This window comes from Pan paniscus, chromosome 3 (genome assembly GCF_029289425.2).
Source record: "Pan paniscus chromosome 3, NHGRI_mPanPan1-v2.0_pri, whole genome shotgun sequence".
Lineage (NCBI taxonomy): Eukaryota > Metazoa > Chordata > Mammalia > Primates > Hominidae > Pan > Pan paniscus.
The window spans coordinates 106,264,061-106,276,184 of record NC_073252.2 but is presented as its reverse complement, the minus strand read 5'-3'; the positions used below and the strand labels follow the sequence as shown (position 1 = coordinate 106,276,184).

Here is a 12,124-nt window from a genome sequence, read left to right as displayed (position 1 = left end):
TGGAGAGTGACCCGAATTGGAGTGAAGGCAGAAGGTTTGGGGGGATGGCTATTTTTTAAGATAACAAGCTCTAAGAAGGGACTATCTGAGCAGAACCTGAATGAAGTCAGGGAGTAAGCCCTGTGAACATCTACCTGGCCAGGAGCTTCTGGGCAGAGGCAACAAGGACTGAGGTGTATAGTGTGTGTGTGTGTGCATGTGTGTGTGTGTGTGTACACGTGCATGCATGTGCTTTGCACTCTGAAGGAACAGCTGGAGAGCCAGTGGTGCTAGAGAGCAGTGAGCAAGAGGAAGCCAGGTAACAGCTCACATAGGGACTTGGAAGCCACAAGTAGGAAATGTTAAAGGATGACTTTGGCTGCTCTATGAGGCATGGAGTATTGTGGGGCATGCATGGAACCCAGCAAGAACGGATGCCAGAGCACTTTGAGAGGTCAAGGTGGGTGGATTGCTTGAGGTCAGGAGTTCAAGACCAGCCTGGCCAACACAGCAAAACCCTGTCTCTACTAAAAATACAAAAAGCCAACTGTGGTGGTGCACACCTGTAGTTCCAACTACTCGGGAGGCTGAGGCACGAGAATCACTTGAACCTGGGAGGCAGAGGTTACAGTGAGCCGAGTTCACACCACTGCACTCCAGCCTGGGCGATAGTGGGAGACTGTCTCGGAAAAAAAAAAAAAGAAAAGAATGAAAGCCAGAGACTCATTAGGAGGCAACTGCAAAGGTGCAGGACAGGGAGGGCTAACAGTGAGAGAGTTAGAGCTTCAACAAGGTCTGTCTTACTCAGCCACTGTGAGATACAAAGCAAAACAATGTAAAAATTATCCTAGTAATTTGAACTGCAAAAATCAAATATCTCGGTAATTCAAATGAATCTCAAAATATATTTGGGAGTCTGTGGTTATCAGAACTGGCAGTCAAAAATTACCGTCTAACCTCATAGGATAGTAGTTTATCTCTGTCCTTTGCTTTCTGCCAATTTAGCCTAAGGGAAGTGGACTTGAGATCTGTTAATTGGCAGAGCGGGACTGCAGGACCTTTAAGTCAAATTCAGATGAGGCAAATTAGCTTTATTTTTGCCAAAGAAAAGTGTTTGGTGGAGCCAGATGACAATTTTGTAGCCTAAACTATTTGCACTGGCTGTCTCTACCATCTGAATTCACTCCCATCGTTGTTAATTCTGAGTTTAAGCGTAGCCATACAAGCAAGACAAAGCTAAGGAAGGAACTAGAAATTGGCTGTGTCTTGGATAAATGTATATATGAGTACAGGTAACCTCACTCAAGGAGTCTGTTTTTATGGACAGAAGTGCTTTAAAACAGAAAGCATCCTCAAGGTCAAATGTCATACAGGCCAAGTTCTTCCTCTGAGAGGTAAATAAGGATTTAAAGCAGTTACCCAGTTTCAAATGAAAACAAATACAAACCATTCCCAAGGACACTCAAAAGTCATGTCATGAGAAAAAGGAGGCTCAATCCTGATGCTCTAGGTTGGTTTATTTACTTTGATGGAACTCACTGGAAAATTCTTCAACTCCACGCTTCACTGTGCCTGTGTAGGATGTGTTTTCTGGGCATTGGATGTAGATCTTGTCAATCGGGTACTTTCCTGGAGCACTAAAATGTACAGATTACACACATCAAAGGCAGGCTGCAACCACTGTAGCTGAAATTTACACAAAATCTATGCGGCTAGTAACTGGATAAACAATGAGACTAACGACCTTGTTCTGCATTAATCTCCCTATGGCTCAGTTGGTACTGCAAGAAGGTTGTGGCTTTGGCTTCTAGCCTCAAACCAGGCATTACGTGCTTGCCCAATGCCAACAGAGCCCAGGAAGCCTGAGAATATAGCCCCAGTCCATCCATTTTATGAGGTACATTTACCACAATTCAAGAAACACATCCATTACCATATCCACCCAGGAAAGAGATTTATAAAAATAAGTAAATTCCTTGGCCCTGCCTCCCCTTTCAGGGAGTTTATTTTCTTATAGAAGGCCTCAGGTTTTCCTTAAGTGTTTTCAGGGTCTCTCCATTGCCCCCCAAAAGCAAGATAGAATCCTTGAACTATCTTCCTCTTTTGGCCAAGAATAAATTTCAAAAAGGCTGCATCTGTAAAGAAAAGAGAAAGGAAGAATTGAAGTTGACCAGTGAACTTGATCAACATCCACTTTTAATTTAGGACATTTGGGAAAAGGTACATTGAAAATAGAAGGTGCTTGGCCGGGCGCGGTGGCTCACACCTGTAATCCCAGCACTTTGGGAAGCCGAGGTGGGCGGATCACCTGAGGTTTGAAATTTGAGACCAGCCTGGCCAATACGGCGAAACCCCGTCTCTACTAAAAATACAAAAATTAGCCGGGCATGGTGGCAAGTGCCTATAATCCCAGCTACTTGGGAGGCTGAGGCAGGAGAATCGCTTGAACCTGGAAGGTGGTGGTTGCAGTGAGCCCAGATCGTGCCACTGCACTCCCGCCTGGGCGACAAAGTGAGACTCCTTCTCAAAAAAAAAAAAAAAAAAAGAAAAAAAAGAAAAAAAAGAAAAAAGAAAATAGAAGGTGCTTTCTAAGTGCCAATTAAAATTGCTATAGAGTCCCTTCCATACAATTGGCAAAGGCTGAGGGTTGCTTCTGGCAGGAGGCAGCTGAAGGAGATGGAGCATCTCAGGAGGAGTCTGCACCCTGGGCAGCCTTGGGCCATGCCAAAGGGACCTAGGAACCCTGGAACCCCACCCACCTCCCAGCCCTGCTGCTTTCATAACTTTGTATACAGGTCACACTGAAAAGCTTATATTGGAAAATGGCTCCCAATGAGCCCAGGAAATGGCTCCCTTGGTGGGGTTACCTTAGGTTAGAAAGGATCACACTGAAGTACATTCAGCTAAATGCCCTATGCACTACACCTGTGGTACTCCTGTCACTTCCCAGCCAGCCCTAGCAATAATCTTTACTGCATTGTAAACTTGAGATACCTCTGTCTGGGATACATAATCACAGTCTATTCTAAAACATAGATTTTTGTGGCACTCACACAGTCCCAAGAAACAACTCTTATATACCTTTCTAGTCACTCTCCCCACCTGTGAGTCCTTACAACTGTTGTTGGGGGTATTTTATCCACATAAACATTACTGCTTTCTCAAGCCATTATACTAAGACTGTTTTCAGAGCTGCTGTAATGTGTGTTAAATGTCTCACAAGAAGATATTGTTTTCAGTGTTATTTTCTTCATTCATTTACGAATTCATTAAGAGCCCAACATAAACACGAGTTAAGGCACATTCACCCTGTTCTGAAAATGTTCTCTCATCACACTCACTTGGGGGTAACAACTGCTTCAGTGATTTTGGTAGCCTTTGTAACACAACTGATGGAGGCGTGGAGACGGTCATAGCATGGACGCGAGAGCGTAACACTGTCCCCATTTGCTCCTGTGGTAAGGGTTTCTAGAGCTTCAGAAGTTTTTGGTTTTGCAACTTAACAGATCCCCTTAAAAGGATCGTCTTTGCTTCATGGACTAATAATACCTTACATTTGTACATACTTTCATATGCATTATCTCACTTAATAGTACGGTATTATTATATCCATTTTTTCGGAGAGGAAACAGACTCTGGGAGAGGTTAAATGGCTTGCCTAAGGTTACCAATGGCATGAGAGGGAGTGGCAGGGCCCATCTCCAACCCAGGATTTCTGACTCTTCGTATCACAGTATTTCAAAACTGTCTCTTTCTTTTAGTTACTTCCATTAACAACGGAAGTGAAGGGACCTACAGTTTTTTAACCATAAAAACACAAAGGTTTCTGACTGGTGAGTGGCCTCTAGGAAAAGATCTCTGCAGTCTATCGACGAGAGGGTTTCAAATCACAGAGATCAACTGTGACAGTAAGTACTTTGATAAAAATTTAACATTGGTTTTCCAGAATCTAACTTCTGTGAAAGAAAACTATACGGTGCACCATATCATGTGTAGAAAAAAAGGACCATTATACACAACGAACATATCCACACGTGTTGTGTCAACGTTCTCTTCCCAAATGTGGCCGCAGAAGAAAGTGCGAAGCATGCTGAAATAAGACAGTATTTACGGCTAAGGAAATTCGGCTTCATAAACCGGTAATTATGAACAAGATATTTTCCCTAATAAAATTACTCCAAAACGAAATATAGAGAAACTGTTTCCCTATGTTCTCTTTATTTTATACCATGTGCTCAAGAATGGTCACAGAAAAGAGTCAAAGGGAGCAGAGCGAGAAAGAAAGAGAGGTATATAGAGAGCCGGCCTCTGCTGAGGGTTGGTTTTGCTTTAGAAACTGGAATGTGTCCAGGCTTGATTTTTATTTTCAATTCACATTTCAGATCCAGCTCCCCAAACTCTTTGATCTTTCTCCCTGTCTCCTTACCCGGAAGAGAACCCTTGGCCTTCTCAGCTGGGAGCTGGGAGCACACGTGGAAAGACTGGCTCAGATCCATATTCTTGCCAAATTTAGTCACACAAAGGGGCCTGCTAGGGGAAAAAGAAAGGATGAAAGCGGCAGCCGCCGCGACTTCAAAGGCCGCGCCGCCGCGCGGGGCCCTGCGCAGGCGCCGCCCTCAGCCGATATAAGGCACGGCTCGAGCGCGCGGGCGGCCTTTCCGCGCGCGTCCCCGACCCGGGGGGCGGGCCGAGGGACGCGGAGGGCCGGTGGGAAGGAGGGCGAAGGGTTGGATGCCGCGGCCGTGCTACCCGCCGGCCTTTCGAGGCCGGTCCCCATGCCAAGTTCAGGCGCCTGAGAAAAGTTTTTCAGAAAGGAGGGACAAGAATGTCACGTCCTGCCCACGAAATGAGCAGTCCTGTGGCCCGCAAAATGACTCCAGCTCCCACCTCCATTCTAGCTCCGTTCTAGGCATTCCCCGTGCGTGGGAGCCTGGGTTCCTGTCACGGAGCGCAGCCGAGCGAGGAGGGCGCGTGGCCGGGCCCTGTCTGGCTCCTTCGGCTCCCCTGTGCCCGCCTTGCGTTCCTGGTTCCCGTGCGCTCTCCTACCGGCGCGATTCCTCTCCCCCCTTGGGCAGCCTTAGGACGTGTGCCCTCGCCTCCCAGGTGGCAGAAGGGCGGCCTGCAGAGCGGGGTGGGATGCGCCCCTTCCCCGCGGGCCGCAGGAGGAGGCGGCCCTGTGGACAGCCGCGCCCCGGACCCCCACCCAGCGAGGCAGGGACGCAGGGCTCGGCCTGCACTGGCCCAGCGCTGGGAAAGCCGCAGGAGGGCGCGAGGGGTGGCGGACCCCGCTCGCTGGAGCCCCGCGTGGCTGCGCCGAGCTACAGACGCCAACGGGCGCCGGCCCCGCGGAAGTCCGACGTCCGCAGGCGGCCGCATTTGGGAACGACTTTTTCACGGTCCCACGAGTTCCCTGATACCCCGGAGGGTGGGGGGTTGAGTTTGTTTGTCTTTAGGAGGCGGCAAGAAGAAGGGGAAGAACCCCTGGGACACAAACTGCCATTTCCCTCGCCCCCCTTCTCTCCTTTTCCGCGAAGTCCGTTAAACTGAAGATGCCCACAGCTTTCGTCTCCGGGTGAAGCCGGGGTGGGAAATAGAGGGGGTCGGGGTTCCGCCTCTGGAGTCACATTATTCGTTTTCTAGCCCTTCTCCCTGGCTCCTGGGTATCCTCTTCCGTAGGCCCCGCCACCTTTCTTTTGGATCCCACCAAAGTTGTAGCTGGGAGAGAGTCCAGGCCACACAAAGGGGAAGACCTGGAGCCTGGGCGGGGGTTAGGACCGAGGGGGCGGAGAGGACTCGAGGGGCACCGTGCTTTTCTCTCGTCCTTGTAATTAAGGACTCACTGGACTGTCTGTAGCCGACTCGAGTTGGCAGCAAAATCGCCGGGGGGAGGGGTTTTCTGGTGTGAGTGGGGGTCACTACCCTGTCTCTCCTGCCCGCTCCCGAGCGGGGCTGGGCTCCGCTTACCCAGTGGGCAGCGAGGCCGTCTCTTCTCCCCCGCTCCTCTGTTCTTGTGCGGGGTGGGCGCCTCGCCCCCCACGCGCAGTTGAGGCGACGGCGCCCGATGTAGAAGGAAGTGTTGATATAAAACAAGTTTGTTCCCAAACTAAACCCAAACCAAGCAAAGCCACCAGGAGGGGAAAAACCAACAGCAATCCAGCCAGCCCCTAGCAATTGTTTTCACGGTCGGAATTAAATCACATCAAAACGCCCCCTGAAACCCACATCCTGAAGGAGTGAACCTACAACAGCCAACCTCCAGTCGTTCGCTCGAGTTCACACGAACAACTTGCCTCTAACATCCGAGGGAAGGGGGCGGCGGGTGCCTCTCCCGCACCGCACCCACCACATCCCGGACCTGGGATCCCACTCGCACCCGAAGAGGCGGCTGCTTATGTTAATATCAGCCCCCACACGAATTAGAAAAGACCGCCCGGTGACAGAATTGCTTATGCCAGGAACTACACTGAATCCGTAAGGGAGGGGGAAGAACGTCTTCCCGGGGTTACTTCGCCCCTCCTGCATCCTCCTGCTGTTTCCAAAAGACAGACTTCATGTGCAAATGTCAACCTCTCTCCCAAACGAAGCTTTACAAATTTGGGGCGCATGGTTTTTACTAAAGCCACTTCTAAGTGCTGCTCATCAGAAGATTTACAACAATCCTAAAGACAATCAGCTAACACCAGTTACACCACTGTAAGGAAAACAGCCACGCAAATAGAGCAAGGTGCTGGGTGATTTCGTTAGAAACAATGTTTTCAATGGACGGGGTCTCAGTAAAATACCAAACGCAGCCCCCTACCCTTGGCCCTTCAAGTAAACAGTTTCCCCTAGTTATTGTTCTAAAAATTCCCATCTTCTTGAGCTTCTAATCTTCAGGAAACCTGGAGCATAGGCTCCAAATTACTCGGGGAATCCAGAGTTAACATGAAGGAGAAAGTGGGATCTGAATTAGTTTCAGCACTTAAACAGCGGGGGGATGTAAGAGTCATCATTTAATCTCTCTTCGGCTTCCAGAAAGTACCCCCTGGCCATTCTGTGTTCTCCCCTCCCCCTCCTGAGGGTTTGATGAAAAGGAACCTCTACTCTGCTTTGGTGAAACTGCATTTTCCACTTGTTTTCCTATTGGTCAAATTGGTGCAGTTATGGGAGGACTCTTGACTGTTTTCCCATGTGTCTTTTAAGAATGGGGCTATAAATGTCTGACACAGCTACATGTTCACCTCTCTGGGACACTACTCACACTGGTGCCTAACTTTAAGGGAAGTGACATACTACCATCATCCAAAAACAAAAATTGGGTTTCTCACACACTGTAGCAGAATATACTCTTTTTCTTCTCTTGAGGCATAGCATTGTCAGCTATTAAAAATGGATTTAATGTTTTAATTTTCCTGGATTCCTTCACCAACCCCTTAATTTCACCCCAATCTTCCAGATAGAATTTACATGTGACTACTGGCCATGTTGTAGGGACCAACTGGATCCTTTGTAAAGTTTTAAAAATTGCTTCCTAGTAAATTCTTATTCCCAAGAAGTAGTCGTTATTAGTAGGTGAAGTCATTAGTGCTCACTTAGATACAGCATTGTAAAAATCTTTACCCATTCAATGTTCAGCAGCCTGAAATTTCACCTTTAGGAAAAAAAGAGGGATCTTTGCCAGACAATTCCTATATAATGGAGCAAAATCTGATTCTGTAGTGTTTTGCTTGTTTTCGATTTAAGGGAGATGAAGATGCATTTCTTTATGTCCTTTGTTTACTGTTCTGAAGTTTTACAGATGGTTACTGTATTGGATATAATAATTTTGCCTAGATTTTTAACTGAGGGGGTTTGAGAACCAAGGGACAAAATGTAATGTGTTTTCAAACTTCAGCTTCCCTTCTGCTGTAACTTTCACAAAGTATCTCCTGAAAACTCCTGTCTTTGTACAAAATTCATCAAAGAGACAGTGGAGACTGGGGAATTTTTGAGGTTGTATTCGGATTGGTGTCTTCAAGGGTCCCTTTCAGTTCGCAGTCCAAGGTGCCAGGGACTACCCCGTCCTCCCTCCCTCTTCTGGCTTTGCTCTCCTGAGTCCTTTTGCCTTCTCTTCCCCCTTCTTGGATTATCTTTTCATTCTCGATGAGGTTCCCACACACTGCGGTGTGTGTCTCTGAAAACCCACTGGAGACCTAGCACAACTCTCCATACATCCCGTGGTGAGAACAGAATGAAAGATATATTGTTTAAAAAGCAATAATTAAAATCTAGTCTTCAGTTCCTTCTTCCTCGTCATATTTTTTCTCCGTAAGCCTGAAGATTTTATTTTCACTAGTGTGTTCCCTTGTCTCCAAAGAGCGTGTGTGTGATATTATATTCGGGAAAGCCACAACTCTCTTTTCCTTGTCCTTCTGTTCTCTCTTAATAGTTGAGCAATGTCTGTTATATTTTCCCCTTTTCCTTTTTTTCTCAGTCCCAGATTCCCGCCTCTCCCCACTGTCAGAGCATCTATCAATGTGGTGTCGATCACAGCGGCGGCGGCTTTCTCTTTCATCTTCCTCCCTCGGCCAGAGCCAGGGAGGGAGAGTGGGAGGCGTCAAGGAGGTAGGGGAGAGACTGGCAGAGGAAAAGGAGTGGGTGGGTGGGGGCCAAGAAAATAGATACTTAGATGATGAAGTCAAGCCACTGCGGCAATGTTTCTTGTCAGTTTCACGCGGGCAAAGCGTGCCTCTCGGTGGGTTATAAGCAGCGCCCGGTCCTTCCTTCTCTCGCCAAGTTGCCTGATCCTTCCCTCCAGGCGCGCGCGCACACACCACACTCACACACCCCAAAACCAAGACTCGTCCTACAGGATCTGGGAAAAGAAAAAGAAAAAAAAGCCCTCAATCACCACCTCCTTCTCGCCGACTCCCCCTCACCCCCCGCCTCCCCTCCAGCGGGCAGCCAAGGAGAGCTAGAGGCGGGGGAGGGGAGAGGGAGGAGAAGCGACGCAAGTGGGTAGCTTTTCAGCGCCGGCGAGGCGCGGGAGGAGGAGAAGCAGTGGGGAGGCGCAGCCGCTCACCTGCGGGGCAGGGCGAGGAGGAGGGACCCGGGCTGCGCGCTCTCGGGCCGAGGAACCAGGACGCGCCCGGAGCCTCGCACGCGGCCAAGCTCGGGGCGTCCCCTCCCCTCGGCTGGGCGAACCCAAGGGGCGCAGCTCTTTGCTTTGACAGAGCTGGCCGGCGGAGGCGTGCAGAGCGGCGAGCCGGCAAGCCAGGCTGAGAAACTCGAGCCGGGAACAAAGAGGGGTCGGACTGAGTGTGTGTGTCGGCTCGAGCTCCGGGCAGAGGCATTTGGGCCCGAGGCCCCCGCTGTGACTCCCCGAGACTCCGCAGTGCCCTCCACTGCGGAGTCCCCGCGCTTGCCGGCAAAAACTTTATTCTTGGCAAACTTCTCTTTCTCTTCCCCTCCTCCTCGGCCCCCATCTTCTGCTCCTCCTCCTTCTCTAGCAGATTAAATGAGCCTCGAGAAGAAAAACCGAAGCGAAAGGGAAGAAAATAAGAAGATCTAAAACGGACATCTCCAGCGTGGGTGGCTCCTTTTTCTTTTTCTTTTTTTCCCACCCTTCAGGAAGTGGACGTTTCGTTATCTTCTGATCCTTGCACCTTCTTTTGGGGCAAACGGGGCCCTTCTGCCCAGATCCCCTCTCTTTTCTCGGAAAACAAACTACTAAGTCGGCATCCGGGGTAACTACAGTGGAGAGGGTTTCCGCGGAGACGCGCCGCCGGACCCTCCTCTGCACTTTGGGGAGGCGTGCTGCCTCCAGAACCGGCGTTCTCCGCGCGCAAATCCCGGCGACGCGGGGTCGCGGGGTGGCCGCCGGGGCAGCCTCGTCTAGCGCGCGCCGCGCAGACGCCCCCGGAGGCGCCAGCTACCGCAGCCCTCGCCGCCCAGTGCCCTTCGGCCTCGGGGGCGGGCGCCTGCGTCGGTCTCCGCGAAGCGGGAAAGCGCGGCGGCCGCCGGGATTCGGGCGCCGCGGCAGCTGCTCCGGCTGCCGGCCGGCGGCCCCGCGCTCGCCCGCCCCGCTTCCGCCCGCTGTCCTGCTGCACGAACCCTTCCAACTCTCCTTTCCTCCCCCACCCTTGAGTTACCCCTCTGTCTTTCCTGCTGTTGCCGCGGGTGCTCCCACAGCGGAGCGGAGATTACAGAGCCGCCGGGATGCCCCAACTCTCCGGAGGAGGTGGCGGCGGCGGGGGGGACCCGGAACTCTGCGCCACGGACGAGATGATCCCCTTCAAGGACGAGGGCGATCCTCAGAAGGAAAAGATCTTCGCCGAGATCAGTCATCCCGAAGAGGAAGGCGATTTAGCTGACATCAAGTCTTCCTTGGTGAACGAGTCTGAAATCATCCCGGCCAGCAACGGACACGAGGTGAGCGGGCCGCTGCCCCAGTTCCGAGAGGCGTGGCGGGTCCCTGGGAAACGCAGAGAGGAAGGAAGGGAACGAAGGCGCCCGGCCGCCCGGCTGAAGGTCCCGAGTAGATCCCTCGTTTGTTTTGGGGTGTGTGCGTAGCTGGGCCCCCGGTCCGCAGTGTGTGTGTGTGTGCGCGCGCGTGTGTGTGTGTGTGTGTGTAGGATGGGAGGTAGAGGGGCAGGGTAACTTACTCCAAATGGATCAGTTTAGGGGGTTCGGTGGCTGAACGGTTGGTTCGCGGGCAGGAACCCACAATGTTTCGCCTTCGGTCTTTTTGTTGGGCTGAGGGGTGCCGTGCTTTAAAGCGACTAGGGCTGAATAACGCTACTGATAAATTCTTCCGTGGGACGGAAAACAAAGTGCACACGCTATCTCTTGGTAGATGTCTCTGCAAAAGTGCGTTAAACCACCAAAGGCTTAGGTGGAGACGAGCAGAGCCACAGGCGGGAGGAAGGGGAGGCGGGCGTGGGCTGGGGCAGGCGGGGCCGTCCCTACCACCGCTGAGCCGGGCCGCGGGGAGCAGGCCGGCCGATGGGGCGCGCACCCGGGCTGCGGGGGCGGTGCGGGGTTCAGTCCCTGCGGCCCCAGCGCCTGGGCTAGCAGCTGGGAGCTGTGGGTGCGCCGAGCCGACCCACCCCAAGGGTACACCCTGGCTGTACCGCCCCCAACTCTAGTTTTCTCCAACCGCCATCACTTGGAAACAAACCCACAACTTTTATTTGGGGTTTGGGACCGGATCACGCCTTAAATCTACGCAGAAGAAAGGCGGAGAAGCAGCGGAAGCCGGGCACTAGTCCTGCAGGGTGGAAGGCGCTTTATCGGGTCTTCTGGCCCGCTGCGGGCGATAGAGCTGGTAACCTGAGTAGAGTAAATAGAGACACGTGGGTGCTGGCTAGAGAAAGCGCGGAGCAGGGCCGCGCTGGAGGGCTGTTTGAAGCCTAGTCCAGAGCTGGTCTAGGGGGCGGATGGACCCTGATACCCGACACTCCACTGGTCACCCTTGTTCCACAACTGGGAAACCCTCTGGAGGAAATCCGGTAGAAAAGTCCTGACACCCGAATGATTTAACCAACGCCTTTTCCCTCCAAAGAAACTTGGAGGATATACCTTTTTTTCCTTAAATGGCATCTTTCTACCCCCAAAAAGAAAGTGTGTGGTTTTGAGGGCGGGGACATTTTGGGTTTTAAACAGCGCGTTTAAGAACACCTCAGATCTGCCTTCTCTATCCCAATGGCAGAGGTGAGTACGCATTTTGAAAGGCTGGGGGCCTGCGTTCAGAGAACAGAAGGGTGTTCTTTACCCGTTGAATCCAGTTTGAGCGGGCTGGGGGCGGGGGTAGGGTGCACCTAACCCCGCGTAAAAGATTTGTGACTACTGTGTGCTGGGAAAAGGAGGTCAAAGGGAGGACACACGTCCAGAGAACCGAATAACATCCAAAACACAGGCTTTTTGCCAAACCCTCCTATTTGTAGAGCAGCCTCTCTTTCTACCCATTTTGCTAGTCCTGCCTTAGTCCATAAATAATTTTGCCACCCACTTCATATTCTCCACAATTTTCTGGTCCGGGTGAAGGACACTGCGTTCGAATCCGAGAGCACTCGGGTGTTAAGTGGGCATGAGGAGGCCTGAGGGTGAAGGAGTAATACCACTGATTTGCACGTGGTTGAGGCTGTCTGGGTGGATGGTGATTACCAAAACTGATATCAACTGGGCT

The 12,124-nt window shown here is 51.4% G+C and overlaps 1 protein-coding gene across 6 annotated transcripts in view; it reads left to right on the top strand.

Annotated features, from left to right (window-relative positions):
* The first annotated feature begins 5,391 nt into the window (after nt 1-5,391).
* The window catches only part of LEF1 (lymphoid enhancer binding factor 1), a 124,480-nt gene continuing 117,747 nt past the window's right edge, over nt 5,392-12,124 (top strand). For 3 of the 6 annotated variants that reach the window (XM_008955362.4, XM_003829998.5, XM_003829997.5), the window contains exon 1: nt 9,569-10,368. In XM_008955362.4, coding sequence (XP_008953610.1) covers nt 10,156-10,368 — 213 coding nt within the window. In that variant the 5' untranslated portion in view covers nt 9,569-10,155. Of the gene's footprint in view, nt 10,369-11,287; nt 11,650-12,124 lie in introns of those variants that run through there. The other 3 variants (XM_003829999.5, XM_034958980.3, XM_034958981.3) reach the window with 3 other exon arrangements.